General features: G+C 42.2%; 1 protein-coding gene across 3 annotated transcripts in view; it reads right to left on the bottom strand.

Annotated features, from left to right (window-relative positions):
• Positions 1 to 984: 984 nt before the first annotated feature.
• Positions 985 to 19,376, bottom strand: part of WRN (WRN RecQ like helicase) — a 148,021-nt gene continuing 129,629 nt past the window's right edge. For all 3 annotated transcript variants that reach the window (XM_066574530.1, XM_066574531.1, XM_066574532.1), the window contains 9 exons: positions 16,814 to 16,890; positions 15,352 to 15,430; positions 12,544 to 12,656; positions 12,282 to 12,396; positions 10,956 to 11,087; positions 8,762 to 8,924; positions 5,826 to 6,067; positions 3,107 to 3,241; positions 985 to 1,152 (listed from right to left, as the gene is read on the bottom strand). In XM_066574530.1, coding sequence (XP_066430627.1) covers positions 1,045 to 1,152; positions 3,107 to 3,241; positions 5,826 to 6,067; positions 8,762 to 8,924; positions 10,956 to 11,087; positions 12,282 to 12,396; positions 12,544 to 12,656; positions 15,352 to 15,430; positions 16,814 to 16,890 — 1,164 coding nt within the window. In that variant the 3' untranslated portion in view covers positions 985 to 1,044. The remainder of the gene's footprint in view (positions 1,153 to 3,106; positions 3,242 to 5,825; positions 6,068 to 8,761; positions 8,925 to 10,955; positions 11,088 to 12,281; positions 12,397 to 12,543; positions 12,657 to 15,351; positions 15,431 to 16,813; positions 16,891 to 19,376) is intronic.

Here is a 19,376-nt window from a genome sequence, read left to right as displayed (position 1 = left end):
AGTCCTCATACCGCCATTAATTTCCAGAAAGAAGGTAAAGCAGCAGTGTTTAGTGTACCCGAATAGTTGTTAAATAGATCTCAATTACTGAGATCAGTTCAAAGCAAAGTCCTTTATTTAGGATGATTTTCATTGCTGGAAATGTCTAATGACTAGTGATGAGCGAGCATACTCGCTAAGGACAATTACTCGAGCGAGCATTGCCCTTAGCGAGTACCTGCCCGCTCGAGACAAAAGGTTCAGGTGCCGGCGGCGGGCAGGGAGCTGCGGGGGAGAGCAGGGAGGAACGGAGGGGAGATCCCCCCTGCTGACTGCCGCTACTCACTGCTCCCCCGCGCCGGCACACGAACCTTTTGTCTCGAGCGGGCAGGTACTCGCTAAGGGCAATGCTCGCTTGAGTAATTTCCCTTAGCGAGTATACTTGCTCATCACTACTGACGACCCTTTTACACGGGACAACTATCGGTCAGAATGATAATCGTCCTGTGTAAATGCCTGCAGTGACTGAAGGAGAATTGCTCAGTTTCTGCAAACTAAACAACTTCCCGTTCAGTGTAAATAGCAGTTGCTCACTTCTGGATGACTGTCTGCTTACTGTGAGTGGAGGCGAGCGAGGGGAAGAACGCTTCCTGACCAACTCCACCTCAATGCCAGTGATACTTGCTCTTGCGTAACAGCCCAGGAGCAATCATCAGGGCGACGATGGCCGTGCATCATGCAAAAGGACCATTAGCTGTGCTGAAGAGTTTTAGGCACTCTACAATTATGTATATTGGTGGGGCTGCGCTCATAATTTTCTCCAATAGAATCTCCTAACGTGTCTCCGTTTCATGTTGGAAGATGAATTTTGGATGGTGTGAACACAAAAGCAGAACATTATGTTCAGTAGTATCATCAGTATGAGAACATACAGCAATACAAGACTGCAAGGTGATAATTAGTCAATAACTCTGGAATGTCACTTTTAAAGTGCAAATAGACATATAAAAAATAAATGACTGTATTATATCTAAACATACTGTGCGGCAACATACAAAGTCACATTCATCCAAAAAGGCCTTTCTTCGTTGCAGTTTTGACTTTCTTTGTATCAGATGAACTTGTTGTTCCTTTTGGAGCTCCGAGCCACTCAGGCAATTTTCTTTTTGGTGTCTGCATTACAGAAAAAAAAATGAACCAAATTAAACAAGTGTGCTAATTTTGAACCTCTTCTTGAGATGTAAGGTACATCAGATATCACAGGAGACTGGGTGGAACAGGCTCAGGATCAGAACTCACTCCGTACAGGTTTTGTTATACAGCAGAGATCCGCCTGCAACGGTGAGCAATGATCATTCTGAATCTGGCCATCTAAACCCTGATCAATAGTGATCGTAGAATTCGAGCAGTTAGACACTATATAGGAAATTGCTGACAGCGCACTACCGAAGTATTGGAATGTATCATACGAGTGATCACATATTAAAGTCCCCTAGTGGGACTAAAAAGTAAAACCACAGAGCTCCAGCAATAGATACGAGCAACAAAAGCAATGGGGCTCTGAATACAGCAACACAAACCTTTTCTTCCCCACATTTTGTAGTAAAACAACAAAACTAAAATTGGAATTTGCGTAACTGTACTAATTCACAGACTAAAGCTCATGTCATTTTAACTGCACAGTAAATGACCTAAAAACAAAACCCAAAAACAATCCTAAAAAATTGAGCATTTTTACATTCCAAAAAGGTTTTCAAAAGTTTCTCAATATATTATATGATTCACTAAACTATGCTATTAAATAACAACTTTTCCCACAGAAACAAGCCTTTATACGGCTCTGTCAACAAAAACACATAAAAAAGTTATGGCTTTTTAAGATGGGAATAGCAAAAGGTCTGCGACAAAAACGGGTTTGTAGATGGAGAGGAGCTTAGGTTAAAGGAGATGTCCCGAGGCAGCAAGTGGGTCTATACACTTCTGTATGGCCATAATAATGCACTTTGTAATGTACATTGTGCATTAATTATGAGCCATACAGAAGTTATAAAAAGTTTTTTACTTACCTGCTCCGTTGCTAGCGTCCTCGTCTCCATGGAGCCGACTAATTTTTGGCCTCCGATGGCCAAATTAGCCGCGCTTGCGCAGTCCGGGTCTTCAGCTTTCTTCTATGGAGCCGCTCGTGCCAGAGAGGGGCTCCGTGTAGCTCCGCCCCGTCACGTGCCGATTCCAGCCAATCAGGAGGCTGGAATCGGCAGTGGACCGCACAGAAGAGCTGCGGTCCACGAAGGTAGAAGATCCCGGCGGCCATCTTCAGCGGTAAGTATTGAAGTCACCGGACCGCCGGGATTCAGGTAAGCGCTGTGCGGGTGGTTTTTTTAACCCCTGCATCGGGGTTGTCTCGCGCCGAACGGGGGGGGGGGTTAAAAAAAAAAAAACCCGTTTCGGCGCGGGACATCTCCTTTAAGGTTTTTCCTAACCTCATGAGGACACAATCTTTTTTTTTAATTTTTTTCATCACTGGTTTTCAAAACCCAGGACCTTGCAATTTGTTTGTTGCCACGTGAGGGCTTGTTTTTTTATGTCGACATATAATGATTACTTTTGTTTATTTTCTTGGAGAAATCGGGTGAAAAAAACAGCAATTGCATCACTGGTTTTCTTTTGTAACAGCATTGTTGTGCGGTATAAATTACTTCATAACTTTACTCTGTTTCTCATCATGAGTAGGAAGATACCAAAATGTAGTTTTTTTCCCTCAATTTATTTTTTTCAATTTTTAACCGTTTCTGCTTTTACACAATACACTATAAAGACTGCTACTTTGGCTGTTTCGGTAACTGCCGACGTGGTGGTCGGGAAACACTCACGGTTTCTCATCTCAGCCATGAAACGCTGAGACAGGAATACCCCTCTAAGACAATGCTTGGAAAGTATCAGGGTATGTTTATCTCATCTCCTAACCTGAGGCACTCCCTAATAACATGCGCTACATTTTTAGGCTTAAGGGACATTAAATGCCATCAAGTTCAAAAGGTAACTAGAGCTTACATCTGCCTATTGGATCACAGGGATCTTAAAACGTCAATAGTGCATTATATGATTATATGTTTTTAATGTCAAATACCTGAACTTGAGATTCTGAGAATAATTCCTCGGTGTCGTCATCCAGCACCTGCTGATTCCATGAGGCAAGTTTCATCGGGGCTACAACGGATGTTGAAGGTTTTTCTACACTTGATGTGATCTCTTCAGCTGGTTTCTTAACATTAAAGTACAAAAGAAATAGAATTTAGAACACTGAAAGCAATCACTGCAGTGACTATCAATGGAAATCTATTAGATCACTAGTAAACAACAGACATGTCCTCTTATCAGTCACTCGCAAAAATAAGAGGGGGCTCACAACACTTCTTTTCATCCCTTTTTTTTAATGAATGCAATTGTATAACCTTATCTGCCTTTGCAAGATTAACTGAACTTTAAAAAAAAAACTCTGCTCAGCTGCTGAAGATGGACGCATACAGACATCTGCGCATCAATCTTCAGCTGCTGAGTGGAGCCGACAGGCAATGCCATCCAAGAGAACGACATTGATCAAAACTTTTGACCTGTCGCTCAGATCTATTGCTGTCAGCGAGGTTTGAGAACCCCGTCTACAGCAATAGATTGCGGTGATTGGTTCTTGGCGCTGGTTCGATGCCCAATCACAGCCATTCATTGACTGTCTCAGCCAATCAAAGCTTGTCAGAGACAGTCAATGAATTACACAAATTTTCCTTTGCGGCCTCGCTCCTCTCTATGAGAGAGCCATCCGCAACAGAAAAACATACGGTGAAGCCGCTCTAAAACCCACAGCTAATTGCCACGGGTTTTGAAACACCACTTATCCCGCGGAAATCTTGTGGATTTTCGCTGCGGCAAAATCCGCGAGATTTCCGTGGTGAAACCGACCCGTGGGAACCCAGCATAAATCTTCATTAACCTAAAAAAGTGATCTCTGACGTTTACATCCTGGGTTTCTGGGCTTTAATCCCCAGTGCCATAAAAACACACTCGCCCTGCAGAGTGCAGCAGCGGGGTCTGTGTACATGACAGCTCCCTGCTATCGGCTGCCGGAGGTAGCAGACAGCCTGGAGCCATCATGAAGGGACACAATATGACCCCCGATCATGTGAGCGCTGTTATCCAATGGATTATTTAGTGTGGGTGTTCTCTGTTGTTTTGGCCGCTCAAGAGCTCTACAGTTGTGCAAAGGGGCCTCAAATGCCTTCAAGCAAAATGTCTGTTCTGAAAGCCACTAGCTGCTCCTTTCGGTTTGGGCCCTGACATAATATTAGGGCCACAATGGGTATGTTACTTAATACATGACAAGCAGGGGTATCCATTTGGAGGTGTAAATCCTCGTTTTCATTTGCACTATAGAAAAAAAACCCTGTTCTTAAAATGACATATTTGCAAAAATATGAAATTTATATTTTTTTCTCCTCTAAATTGCATTAACTCCTGAAAAAAAAATTGTGGGGTCGTAATGCTCATGACCCCCCTCAGTGAATACATTGAGGGGTACTTTTTTTTAAATGGAGTCATTTGTGGGGGTATCTATTATTCTGACACTCATGAGCCTTTGCAATCTTGGATTGGTGTAGGAGAACAAAATGTTCCTCAAAATGTTAATAATTAATGTTAAATTTGTACGTCTCCTAAATGGTAAAAAAAACTAAAGTTTCTCAAATGTGCGTCCAGAATAAAGTAAACAGATGGAAAAGTATATCTTATAAAAAATTTGTACAGTAAGTTTGCACATATTTGAGATATTACAGTTGAAAAAAATGACAATTTTTTCAAAAGGTTCCCAATTTTGAAGCTGTTAATAAATAAACACAAATTCTATCTGTCCGTTTATACCACCTAGATGAAGTACAATGTGTGGCGAGAAAACAATGTCAGAATCTCTTGGATATGCAAAAGCTTTACAGAGTTATTCTATGTTAAAGTGACACATGTCAGATTTCCTCCAAGCATTCCTTACCGATTCACTGCTCGACAAAGCGTGTAATATGTTGACATTCTTCCACTTGGATGTGCAGCCATTTATGAGCACTCTGAGTACGATCACTCAGCCAGTTGTGAATCCACCTAACAGTTTCCTTGTCAATCCCATATTTGGTCATTTTTTTAATAAGTATAGTATGAGATACTTTGTCAAATGTCTTACTAAAGTCAAGATATACTATATCCACAGCATTTCCCTGATGAACCAATCAGTGATTCTGTCAAGAAGGAAATTATGATTCTAAGACAAAGTTATGCAAATTCCTATCCTATATCTCATCCTGTACATCAGGGTACACCATCTTCTTTGATCTGAGGGCCACCCTGCCATATTGAACAACTCGCAGAGGTCATACAAAAAAAACAAAAAAAACTTAGATGAGTATTCCCATCTAAAACATTTATGACAAAACTACACACCAAAGATGTCTCATAAGAGAAGGTTTCACTTCCAGAACAGCCACCTATCAGAAGAATGGGAGTCCTACGCTTTCTCAGTCAGTACTAGAGAGAGGAGGAAGAGACATCACATGAATTTGGCTCTCGCCATTGCAAATTATGGGTGTTGTGGCAACAACCTTCCATTTCACAACTTCCATGAAGTACAATGGAGAGAGTCACGTGCATGAACAGCCACCTCTAACTTATATGTTTTTGAAGTGCCAAACAGGAGTCAAAGGACCCCTCTCTAGGATGTCCAATATGACCTAGTACGACATTGGAAAACAAGTCGCCGGTGTGAGACAATCCTTTAGCATTCCAGAAACCGCAGTTAACAGAGAGGATCTTACCTTCTTTTCAATCCAAAGTTGATTCTTGTCCACAGTTGTTTTGGGCTGTGTGCGCTCTTGCTCCTGTGACTTGTCCCGTATTTGCGAAGTCTGGCTTTGCGCTTGTACATTGGTTAGGCCTAGTGGTTTGTTCTCCAGTTCACCAACCATCTCTTTTTCAAGCATGCTGATCACCATTCTTATGAGGTAGATATCAATTTCAGGAGCCACCAGTGATTTTATAGCTTGAAAACTTGACAGATCTGTAAAATAAAAAAAAAATAAAAAAGTTATGAAACCCAAACTATTAACATCTGAAGAAATATAAAATGAAACTAGGCCAAAGGAAAATGAGTACATTTCTTTCTAACTAGTTGGCATGACTGTGCCCAGCATTCAGTGGGGGAGCGCGGACTGAATGCAAGAACGGGTGAGCCGTACTGAGCCCATTGCCAAGTTAACTTTGGGATTTCTATATTTGACTTATGTTTACTCTTCTCTTACTGAAATTAAGGTAACTGTTTAGGGATACCGTACCCCAATGACAGAAGATAGTTAATGCTAAGACACATTTTCTGGTGACTTTTCAATATAAGCTGCCATGTATTTGTACGTGAGGAATAACATGATTTCTGGCTATTACATGAAAAGTATCCTGAATTTTTCACCAGTTTTCCCCTTCTGCCCCATCTCTAGCTTTCAGTCTCTTCTAAGCAGTTAAGTGGAATGAATAGTGCATGATGGCTGCGCGTTTTGACACGATGATTATCTCGTAAATTCGTTCTTTAGAACATATTTTGCACTATATTCGTCCCGGGTAAATGGCCCATTATGTATATGCTGACGTCAGGGTGAAAAATGTATTAACACTTTGCAGACCAGTCTATTTTGTACCTTACAGCCCAAGCTATTTTTGCAAGAGCCATAACAGGTTGACTTAGCCGTATGAGGGATTGTATTTTGTAGGAAGTTGTAATTTGTTTTTGAGGGGAGGAGATGGACAAGCCGATTACTGCGATACCAAGTTTACAGAGCTTTTATTATTTACTATTTTAGCACTAAAAAACATTTTTAACCCCTTAAGGACCGTCCCCTTTTTTTCTCCCCATTTTCGTCCCCCACCCCCTCTTTTAAAAAATCATAACTCTTTTATTTATTTATCAACGTTGCTGTCTGAGGGTGTTTTTTGGGACGAGGTGTATTTATTAGTGGTATATAACGTACTGAAAAAAGTTTAAAAAAATGTTTAGTGGAGTGAAATGGAAAAAAAAAGGAATTCCGCCAACTTTGGGTCAGTATGATTACTACAATACCAAATTCCTTATAGTGTTTCTTTTTTTTGCTGTACGACTTTATTTTTTTTTTTTCAAACATATTTAATTTTTTTTAAATTATTTTCTGCTGCCCTCTTCTGAGATTTTTATTTTTTCATTGACATAGGTGTGCGAGGGATATTTTTGTGTGGGATGTCCTGTAGTTTCCGTTGGTACCATTCTGTAGTACATACGACTTTTTGATCGCTTTTTATTAAAGACGGGGGTGACCAAAATAGCACAATTCTGGCCCACGCAACATCGGTCGTGGGATTTAAATGCCGCTGTCAGAATTAACGGTGGCATTTAAAGAGTTATCAGCTCTGATGAGCTGCGTGGCTTATTGGAGCTGTTGTGGGCGGGTGTTGGCTGTTAGAAACAGCCGGCAGCCGCGATGTATAAAGGGAGATTGCTCCGCGATCTCCCTTCATACATTCCCCGAACGTGCAGGATGTAAGCTTACATCCTGTGTCGTTAGGGGTTAAAGAAAAAACTTAAATCTGAATCACTGCAGTCTAAGACCCATAACATTTTTATTTTTCTAGCAACTGAGCTCTGTGAGGTCTTATTTTTTGTGGGAGGAGTTATAGTTTTAATTGGTACCACTTTTAGGTACATGTGACTTTTGGATTGCTTTTTATTGCATTTTGGGAAGCAAAGAAAAGAAAGATAGCGATTTTGGCATTACTTTGTTAAAATTATTTTTATGGCATTTGCCAGGTTAGATAAATAAAACAACATTTTCATAGTTTGGGTCATTATGAAGTCATTAATACCTATTATGTGCCCCTGGGGTTCAACATCACCAACAATCTTGCAGCTTCTTGCTGCTGCACAAGTAATTATGCTCAACTCACAAAGCCCAAGGCCAGGCGTGCTGCAGTTTCTTGTGAGGGCCTCCAGTACAGAAACAGTTAAAAGCCATGTCTGTGCAGGAGGCAAGTTTTCTGCTGGTCGATCACCTCATAATGCAATATGTTATTTTTACTGGATTTCACATATTAGTAAAAATACATGAGTAAATAAAAACAGATGAAACCTAACACTATTCACAATAAGCAGAACTTTTTGGATTGACCTCTGCTGCAACTTATAAGTGTTGTCCCACTAAAAATACTGTTTAGTGTTAAATCCAGTCCATGAATATCACTTACACAGTATCTGCTGCCTCTACTCTGTATCGACCGCAGTCATTGCTGCATCCGCTCAGTCTTGCCTTTCCCTCTACTCCACAAGAGATACTGAGCAAGTGATGAGGGTGAAACAGAGCTACTGCTGAAAAGCAGGACTGAGCATGTGTGGCCACCTTGGAACATTTACTGAGGTGGACTGGACACAGAAAAGCTCTTCAATACAAACAGCAGGTGGCGCTATTCTAGCATTAGCCCTGGAATATCTGGGAATAGAAACATTTTTTCTTAATAAGTGTAAATACAAATCGCTTTATAATTGGGGACTAAATTTAACTATAAACAAGTAACTTTGTATAACAATGTTGCAACTGCTAACACCTCTGTGTTTTGAACTATCCCAATATTTGTCAAGGGGTGTGGCATTATTTAACTCGTATCATAATTCTTTATGTGGCTGGTCTTTGGATGTATTCAGTATGTACAAAAATGTATTCATGAGATCTCGTCTTACCTGAATTGATGATTGGTCCTTTAATGATCTCTGTAATAGTCTTCTGTATAGCAGGTGTCAAGCCAGCTCGCTGCACATCAAGGGGGTAACCAGCTTTCAGTGCTTGCCATAAATGCATTCCAACGGCTAGCAAGCTTATATTTCGAGAATCAGCAATTTTTTGCTGCAAAGAAAATATTGAAAGAATATACTTCAAGTATAAATATAAAATGTAATCATCTTTACTAATCTTAATTTGTAAAGGTGTTTTTTACACCGGCAGATCATCTGCCAGTGGTAATCAGTATCAAGCAACGATGACCACTCAATAGGTACTCATTAGCAATGCTTACATGGGCAGATGACATGTAGTATGGTGATGAAATATTGTAACTACGTCCGTTCGTCCACATACCTTATATGAACAGCACATCTCCACATTTACATGACTTTACATGATCAGCCAATAAATGAGTGCTTGTCATTTCATCAGCTGATCGGGTGCAACTTCAGGCGGCTTTTAAGTCAACATTTACTGAGATTTGCCACAACATCCAAAACTCTGATTGTTATAAGTGGCAGTTTGTAGCTTCTGAGCTCAAATAGTAGAGTTTTCAATGCTACGTGGAACAACCACGTGGTACATGTAGTGGGTGCTGTGACAAATGTCCTTTCGTTCTCAAGTCTCTGGATGGTGGACAACAAAACAGTTGGAGCTGCTCGTTCTTGTTGGAGGATCAGACGATCTACTGACAGTCTGTCGGGGCATCCTGAGCCCGGTTGCTTTGTGTGTCCTCACACATCCAATGGTCCCAACACCTCCTAACAGTCTTGCCAGATGCTCCTCTCTACTGGTGGTCTGTAGGGGGCGTCCTGAGCCCGGTCACCTTGTGTGCCCCCATCCACTGGTCCCAACACCTCCTAACATTGTGGTCAGACGCTCCTCTCTATTGGTGGTCTGTCGGGGGTTCTGAGCCCGGTCACCTTGTGAGCTCTCACGCATCCACTGGTCCCAAGACCTCCTAACAGTCTGGTCAGACGCTCCTCTCTACTGGTGGTCTGTCGGGGGCGTCCTGAGCCCGGTTGCCTTGTGTGTCCCCACGCATCCACTGGTCCCAAGACCGCCTAACAGTCTGGTCAGACGCTCCTCTCTATTGGTGGTCTGTCGGGGGTTCTGAGCCCGGTCACCTTGTGAGCTCTCACGCATCCACTGGTCCCAAGACCTCCTAACAGTCTGGTCAGACGCTCCTCTCTACTGGTGGTCTGTCGGGGGCATCCTGAGCCCGGTTGCCTTGTGTGTCCTCACGCATCCACTGGTCCCAAGACCTCCAAACAGTCTGGTCAGACGCTCCTCTCTTTTGGTGGTCTGTCGGGGGTTCTGAGCCCGGTCACCTTGTGAGCTCTCACGCATCCACTGGTCCCAAGACCTCCTAACAGTCTGGTCAGACGCTCCTCTCTACTGGTGGTCTGTCGGGGGCATCCTGAGCCCGGTTGCCTTGTGTGTCCTCACGCATCCACTGGTCCCAAGACCTCCTAACAGTCTGGTCAGACGCTCCTCTCTACTGGTGGTCTGTTGGGGGCGTCCTGAGCCCAGTCACCTTGTGTGCCCTCACACATCCACTGGTCCCAACACCTCCTAACAGTCTGGTCAGATGCTCCCCTCTACTGGTGGTCTTCCAGGGTTGTCCTGAGCCCGGTTGCCTTGTGTGCCCTCACACATCCACTGGTCCCAACACCTCCTAACAGTCTAGCCAGATGCTCCTCTCTACTGGTGGTCTGTAGGGGGCGTTCTGAGCCCGGTCACCTTGTGTGCCCCCATCTACTGGTCCCAACACCTCCTAACAGTGTGGTCAGGTGCTCCTCTCTACTGGCGGTCTGTCGTGGGTCCTGAGCCCAATCACCTTGTGTGCCCTCGCACATCCAATGGTCCAGCAAGATTTAGCTTGAGATATACTTAAAGTAAGAAAGATAATATGATTCAAAGCCAGTATTTAGCTGTGTCTCACGATTCTACCCTAGTCATGCTTCCTTCACTCAGCATGCATTTTTTTTACAATTACTTCTTCATATGAAGAGTGGAATATGCAGAATAAAACCAGTTTTAACTCTTGGGCTGAATTTACTTACTGTGTATTAGATAATATACAAGTAAGGATGTACATTTTTTACACCATAGTGCAGAGTTCTAGAGAGCTAAAAAGCCTGTCACACTCACCATTGATAATCGCTGTTCCTGAAACAGGGAATAGGTAGTACGAGGAGACTCGGGGAGCGCCATGCAAGCTGAGCCCTTGGAAGCGGCTGCATCGATTTGTAAATTTGCACCCGAAACTTTAAGTGAATCAGTCTGGAATGATAAGACATAAAGCTTACATACATGTCCAAAGAATTGGTGTTCAGCTGTGGGATAGAAAATAATGTTCCACTTGACCAACTGTTGCAAACATACAAGTGTGTATTTTTATTTACAAATGTGGGCTTTTACAATAAGGCCCTTTTACACGGAATATTATCATCCCAAAAATCATTCAAAATGAGCGAAAATGAACGATAATCACTCAGTGTAAACGCAGCCAACAAATGGAACGACAAACAATAAATAGTTTGCTTTTTGTTCATTTTTTTGCAGGCATAAAATTATCGTTGGCTCGTTCACTAATTGTTTGGTATAAATACCGATCGTTCAGTCGTTCTCAGTCACTTATACAGTGAATCCAAACTACCAAATGATTTCTTGTTTAATTGAGCCAACGATGTATCTGCCTGTATAAACAGGCTGCGTGAGTGAACTCAACATCCTTCACACGTTCAAACGAGAAATCATTTGGTGTAAACGGATCCTTACATTAATATGGATTAACTTTATTTCACATATATATAATAAACTTCATCAAAATTAATGTAAGGGTCTGTTTACACCAAATGATTTCTTGTTTGAGCAAGTGAATAGCAGATATTTGTACCCTGTAGGCAGTTCCTTCACCGTAGATGTAGTTTTCATCTTTAGGGATCTTCATATATATATATATATATGCTTGCAGCAGGTGTATAAAGATACCTAAAGATGAAAACTACATCTGAAGTGAAGGAACTGCCTACAAATATCTGCTGTATATGAACAGTGGTTTCTTGTCATATATTATAGAGGAGCTTCTACCATTGGAATAAACTTGCCTGTTTCTTGTGTGATCTATGTACACTGAACAGTTATTAATCCCATTAAACTAGGTGAAAGTATAATTTAAGTGTGGTTTGTGTATAATTGGGATGATCAACACACCAACTGCTTACTAAAGTATCGAGATTCTACTGCATTCTTATAAATCTTCCTTGCACTTTATTAAACTTCTGGAACTCTATGAAGAATTAAACAGGTTGCTGCAGCAGAACAGAAGGATTTACCAAACTGTATGATGGCAGACCGTAAGACCGTAACGAGCTGCATGTGGCAGATTACAGAAGTGGGTAATCTCCCTGCTAGTAAATTGTACCTGAGATTACAGTAACAGTGCGAAAAGCACAAACCAGTAATGTACGATACCTTCAAACTGTTGGTGAGGCAGAATTCCTTCACGACCTCCACGAGGGGTGCCAGCATGTTAGCCTTTGCTTCTGAGACTCCATCAAGTTTTTTCATATTTTCAACGGTAGTTGGTCTGCAGGTTTATGGAGAAATAACAAAGACTGACTTGTATACAAAGGCCTTGATCTGTTATCATGGCGTTCTTTGTTGTTTATCTGTATGCATCCTCTCTACAAATAAAAACATTTAAAAACAATAATTGGTAAGAAAAAAGAATTACCTAATTTTAGCCATATCCACAAGCACTTTGTTAGTAGCCAATACGGCCGGCGGGACGTCCTTCTCACTGGCAATTCTTTGTCTAGCTGCTACCAGTTTGCCATAAAGTGTAGTCTGTGGGAAAGAAAACAGCAGTTAGTGTTGATATTATTCTTGCTTAACCCCTTAATGATGCAACCCTTCACCCCCCCCCCCATTTTTGTTGCGCCTCCTTTAAAAAAATTGTAACTCCTTTATTTATCCATCGACGTAGCTGTATGGGGGCTTGTTTTTTGCAGGAAGGCTTGTATTCTTCAATGGTGCTCTTTAATGTAAATAATAATATGTAAACTACTTTGATAGATCGGACTTTTACAGACGCGGCGATATCAAATATTTATTTTTGTTGAATGATTTGGAATTTTTTAAATTATAGGTATGGCAAAAGAAGGGTGATTTAAACTTTTATTACTTTTTTTTGTTCTTTTACAATTAATAAAACGTTATTGAACTTATTTTAGCTTTGCAGCTATTGCCCGTGGGTGTCAGCTGTAATAAACAGATGATGCCCGCGCTGTATGAAGAGAGGTCACCCTGCAATTTCTCTTCACACACCCCGTACCTACATGATGCAAACGTATGTCATATAGCGGGAAGGGATAAAAGTACATGCAAAGAGTGCGATATTCAGTCATGTACCGGTTTTATTCTAAAAATAAGACCCTGTCATATATATATATTTTTTTTTTTTTTACTCGAAAGAGATGCTAGGTCTTATTTTTGGCCGATGTCTTATTATACTTACATAGCAGGCTCGGTCCAGGTTTCTTCTGCTGCTCTCTGTTGCTCCAACGCGTTGAGCCATGGCATTGATTGGCCAATTCATAAATCCTGCCTCCACAATGTGATGGCTGTGATTGGTTTTTCGACAGCTGCTCAGCCAATCAATGAAGCGCTTGATGAACCAATCACAGACATTGCATTGGTTCATCGAGGAGCTGCACTGATTGATTGGCTGAGTAGCTCTCGAGAACCAGAGCCATCGCTTCCTGGATGTGGGACTTATGAATCCTGTAACCAGGAAGTAATCTTCTGTGAGCGGCTGAGGACTGCAAGAAGCGCGTTGGAGCCGATAGATAAGCGCCATCAAAAGTGTCTGTCAGCAGCTTATCCCCTTCTCTGCTATTGAATAAACATGCAACTTGACCAAGCCAAGCATGTTTGTTGGAAGGTCAGGGAGTTAGCTGTCAGTTACACACAGGATACAGGGGAATAGAAAATGTGTCACCAAAAATTCTGATCAAGAACACCGTTGGGGGTGGGGCATTTCTTCTTCTCAAAGACTTAAGTCTTTAGGAGCGAGAGAGATATTAACCCCGCCAACCACCTTTTAATTCTCATTACTTATTGTGCTAAGCTAATAGAGACACCCCAAGAGACCAGTAAATGTAAGGTCTTCGGGGAGGGGGGAGGAATACTCTCTGTTCTTTTGCCTTAATTATTGTTTAGGTCACAGTAAAAAAAAATATTTTGCACCTTCAAAGTGATAGACTTGTTGTGTAGATCAAATAGCACAACCCCCCAAAAATGAATTTTAATTTCAGGCTGGAATGCAACTAATCAGGAAAAACACCAAGGGGGTGAAATACTTTAATATACTAAACTCTATAAACTTTTGCCTTGGTCGTTGCTTTCTAATATGCTGCCATCCAGCTGGTGGGGGAAAGCTGATGGTCTGCTGTGCTAACCACCACCAAATTGTCATTAATACATATAACACACACACAAAAGTATATATACACTGTATTTTTCGCTTTAAAAGACACACTTTTCTTCTTACGAAAGCAGACGAAATTTGTCATATCGGCATTTGTTCGCGCGATCGCAAGTTTAAATGTGCAATCGTGTTAAATCAATCGCGGTCGCGCAACTAAGGCCTCCTGCACACGGGCGGAAATTCCGCGGCGGGATTCACCACGGAATTTCCACCCGTACACGCCTGCATAGGATTGCATTACAATACGCAATCCTAGGCAGACGGCCGCGATTTGTCTGCAAGAAATCACGCGCAGAAAACAAATCGCGGCATGTTCTATTTCTGTGCGTGAAAGATCCGGGTCCGCGGGAACAGGTGAGTGCCGCACTGCTCTCTGCAGGGGCTCGGGTCGGGTCCCGCTGCAAGAACTCTCGCAGCGGGATCCGACCTGGCCCTCTGCAGGTAGCCAAACTCGCGATTGCACAAACAAATGTGCAATCACCAGTTTTCTCTCCTCCTCACTGCCGCCCATACGTGCCGTTGAATGGTGGTAAGCATCGTCGGGAACTGCTGCTGCTTCCCCGCCTCCACCAATCGGCTTTTTTCCTTCCTCCTGCCAAACAAATGCCGCTGTGCTGTTTCAGACCTCTGCTGCTCCTTCTGCTCCGTCGCCCAGCACTATTCCTTGCACTGTCCCTGGACAAGTTTAAAATAATTTTTTCCTCTATCTTTCCCAACTAAAACGGGGCCGTGTCTTATCATCCGGTGAGTCCTATAAAGCGAAAAATACAGTACCCATATACACACATTATTCCCATTTTACTACTCTTAAAAAGTTACAGAAAACTTTTTTTTTAAGCATGGCTTTCTGATGCCTTATTCTAAGACCTATACCTTTATTTGTCCATTGATGGGGCCGGGTGCTTCTGCTTTCAACACGAGCTTAGAATTTTGAGACTAATAATTGCTTTTGGTGTGGAGGCTGCAACATGCATCCAGTTAGGCCAAAAACCTCATGTGGATGCCTTTGTTACAAAGAAGGCTTCCCAGCTGTTGGCTTATATCGTTACTCACCTGCAGCTCCATTTCTCTTGGTGACACGGCTGGTTCTGCCGGTTTGGATAGTTTGCGTGGAGAAAGATGTTTCAAAATACTAAAAAAAAAACATTAGTGCACAAGATGAAAACGGTTTCTTTTTTATTCAAACTAGTGATATATTTCAAACATTGTTACTAAATTAAAGCGTAACTACCCTTTTGGGTGATTTTGGAATCACACAAGCGGTTATGTATGTGTACAATACATGAGGGACGACAACATCTCTGACCATTGTAGCATTCTGTAGAATCAATTTGGTATTGTCAGTTTTCCCTAAACGCCTCTCCAGGAGGTCTGTGCTGACAACTGTGATGTCTTGGTACACTGCACAGACAGAAGAGAGATCCTGCTCTCCTATCACTCTGTAGCACACCCTCAGAAGGAGCTGTAACACAAGGGATATTATAAAGCAGTACTGACTAAATGTGACACAAGGGATATTATAAAGCAGTACTGACTAAATAGAGGACATTATACATCAGTACTGGGCAATATAGCTGGGAATTAAAGATTTGGATGAGCTAAAATACTCACTAGGAACTAAAGCCACATCTCTGTGTATTTCCACCTGTGTTCCTCCAGCAGCTCCCTTCACCCCTACCTCATAGGCTTCTATGGGCTGCGAATGTAAACTAATCTCTTGGTGTATGAAAGTCTGTGTACATACTAATCAGTACATTCAGTGCCAGTGATCAGCGCAGGAGGCAAGGGTGGAGGAGCCCGATATGTGGAGAAAGAGTCATAAAGTACAAGGTTTCCTGTTTTTCCTACTAATGATGTATGAAAAAGATTAAAAATGTAGCTACTCTTTAAGTCTTATAAGATAGCGGTCAGCCTAACGAGCCTTCGCCTAAAGCTATTTACTTTATAAAGTTGTATAGAGTTCACCCAATAGTGGCAGCTGCAAAGAGTCAAGATTCTGACAAGTACAGTACAGTTCTTCTTGCCATTGTACGTGTATGAACAATGTCCTGAACTAAAGAAATCAGGTCTGATACGTCTTACTAAGCATAACAGGAGAACAACATGTTTTATGCTGCATTATTACATTTAAAGAGCTGTGCCACAATTAACATCTGTCACCCCTTCACTGGATAGGTAAAAAAGCGTCTGATGGCTGGGAGCCCCAACACTGGAACTCCCACCTATTAGAAACAGGGCCCAAGTCCCCCTGCTCCTCCACCCTGTAAGACCACAAAGAGGTGGTGTTTGAATGTGCTCCAATACTCAATGCAATGTCTAGGGTGGTGATGGAAACAGCCGAGCGCTGGGACACCCAGTGATCAGATATCCTCATTAGACAGGTGATTAATGTAAATTGTGGAACCACCATTTTTAAAAGAAATGTAATGGCTTTTGCTCATTTAAACAAATAGTACACTATAAATCAGAATTTAACCCCTAGCTAAACAAATATTTTATGAACGCTCCGTAATACCTTGTTGAGGGAAGTTCTGAAGTCTTCAAAAGCTTTCCAGGTTCTTGATATGAAAACTTGTCTTTCAAAGAAACTTTCTGTAAATGCAAACAGAAGTCACAGAACTGAGAAAATTAGGCAATATATAAGTGATAGAAGTCAAAAGAACACCTATACAACACAAAAGACCTCCGTAAACATAGTGGGCATTACATCCTACTTCAAGAGAGAAGTATACGTCAAAAGATCTCCTGGGTGCTGCTACTGTAACTGGAATATCAGTAGCAGGAGCCCGGCTGACAATCATTGCCAGGTTTCTGTTGCAACTGCCGGGATCCGAGTTCGCTCCAATCACAGCAGTTTAACTCCTTGGATGCAGTGGTCAATGCTGAAAACCGCATCCAAGTCATTGATAAATGGAGGGGTGCCTTTTGTCAGCACATCAGCCCTCATGGTGTGCTAATGATTAGCAACTAAAAGCCTAAAGGCCCGTTTACACAGCCCGATGATGGCTCAAAGATCAGTTTGAGTGACAGCTTTGAGCACTCCTTTTGCATAAACTTTTAACTAGCTACTTAAGAGCAATTAAGTGTGCAAAAGAATCCTTAGCTGAAAGCAGTTAATAGCCAAATGGCTCTTATCTCTATTCAGATCGTTTGTTCTCCAGCGGGAAACAATGCTATCAGCACTCCCCGTGGAGAACTGCTGGTAAGGCTGAACAACAATTTTTAGGTTGGACTGAATTTACCGATTAGCTAGCAGTGCACGATGGGTGCACAATTAGATGCAACGATTATCACTAAAAAGATCACCTTTTAGCGATCATTGCTTCGTGTTAATGGGCCTTTACAAAGGCCAGCTATTTATATAAGACTAGGAAAACTTGCTAGATGCAGGGTCCAATATGCTAAACTGCCAGTTTGACTATACAATACACTGCAATGTTGGCATCAGATTTGCTATGCACCAATCCAGTCGAACAGACCCCATCACTATAGAGTCTGTAAATATAAGAAATAATAGTCTATCAGATTACTTAACCCGTTAGTGACCACCCATACGTGTTTTCATGTTGTCGGAGCCTGGGCTTTAATCTACAGGGCTATAAAAACACGCTGGCCCTATAGAGCAAAGCCCCAAGGGTCCGTGCTTATGAAAGTTCCATGCTATCGGCTACCAGAGGTAGCTGATAATCTGGAGCTGTCACTAGGGGCCGCGCGTGCAGTCCCCATTTCATGCGATCAACGTTATTTAACGTAAAACAGCGATCAGATAAAAGTTTAAAAAAAAGAAAAAGTTTCATCTTCCCTCGCAGTTCAGATCCGTGAGGAGAGATGAAACTACTCCCCTACCGGTCTCTGCGACCTGGTCCTGCAGGGAGCTGATGCAGGCTCTGTACATGCACAGAAGGCCGGAGAGCCCAGGAAATTTAAAATCTCCCTTCTCTCGGCTGTCAAAGCTAGCCGGGAGCAAGTAGATGTCCCTGCAGGCCACAGTGCATGTTGCCTGGTCATGTGATCGCAATTATCCAATGGATAACGTGACCATGTAAAGTTACAAAAAGTTTAAAAAGTTAAAGTTTCATCTCCCCTCACTAATAGAAACCTCAAGCCCCTGGATTTGTCCCCCGATGGGACCTTTATCCGCGGATGTTTCCTGGCGCTCTCTGCATGCGCCCGTCAGCAAAATGGAGGACGCATGCACAAAAGCCAAGGATTGCCCAGGAAATTTAAAATCTTCCTGCTCCTGGGCACCAAAGGAAACTGAGAGCCTGAAAATGTCATGGAGGGCCACGATATGCGGTCCATGGTCATGTGATTACCGTTATCCAATGAATACGGCAATCAAGTGAAAGGAAAAAAAAAAGTTAAATGTCTCCCAAGATTTGTCCCCTGATTATCAACAGACTTATCAACAGGGATTATCAACAGACTTTTTCCCGGCTTCTGCGCATATGCCCATCCTCAAAATGGCAGACGCAAGTGCAGATGCTAGGAGGGGTCCAGGAAATTTAAAGTCTCCTTGCTCTTAGATACTAATGGAAATAGAGAGCCTGAGGCAGTGACTGAGGGCCACGGTGAGCGGACCCCGGTCACGTGATTGCCATTATTAGCTCAAGGGCTCTAAAATTTCTGTTCTAAAAGTGACCAACTGTTCCTTTCGGTTGGGGCCCTATTGTACATAGAGACATGATATTAGGGCCACAATGGGTAGGTTTCTGAACACGGGACAAACAGGAGTATCAATTTTGGAGCGCAAGTCTTTATTCATATGTACACTGTACAAAAAAAACTGTTTTTAAAATAAGACAATTGCCAAAAAAACGAAAATCGTAATTTTTTCCTTCTGCTTTGCTTAGCTTCATTCAAAGACTGTGGGCTCAAAATACGCAGTACGACCCTAGATGATTTTGATAAGGGGTCTAGTTTTCAAAATGGGGTCGTTTCTGGGGGTTCTCTTTTGTTTTAGCAGTTCAAATGCTCTACAAGTGTGCAAAATGCCCTCAAGCAAAAGGTCTGTTCTGAAAGCCACCGGCTGCTCCTTTCGGTTTGGGCCCCGTTATGTATAGAGACATAATATTAGG

The sequence above is a fragment of the Eleutherodactylus coqui genome, chromosome 7 (genome assembly GCF_035609145.1).
Source record: "Eleutherodactylus coqui strain aEleCoq1 chromosome 7, aEleCoq1.hap1, whole genome shotgun sequence".
NCBI lineage: Eukaryota > Metazoa > Chordata > Amphibia > Anura > Eleutherodactylidae > Eleutherodactylus > Eleutherodactylus coqui.
Note: the sequence above shows the minus strand (reverse complement) of the source record. Positions and strands in the feature narration are given on the sequence as shown.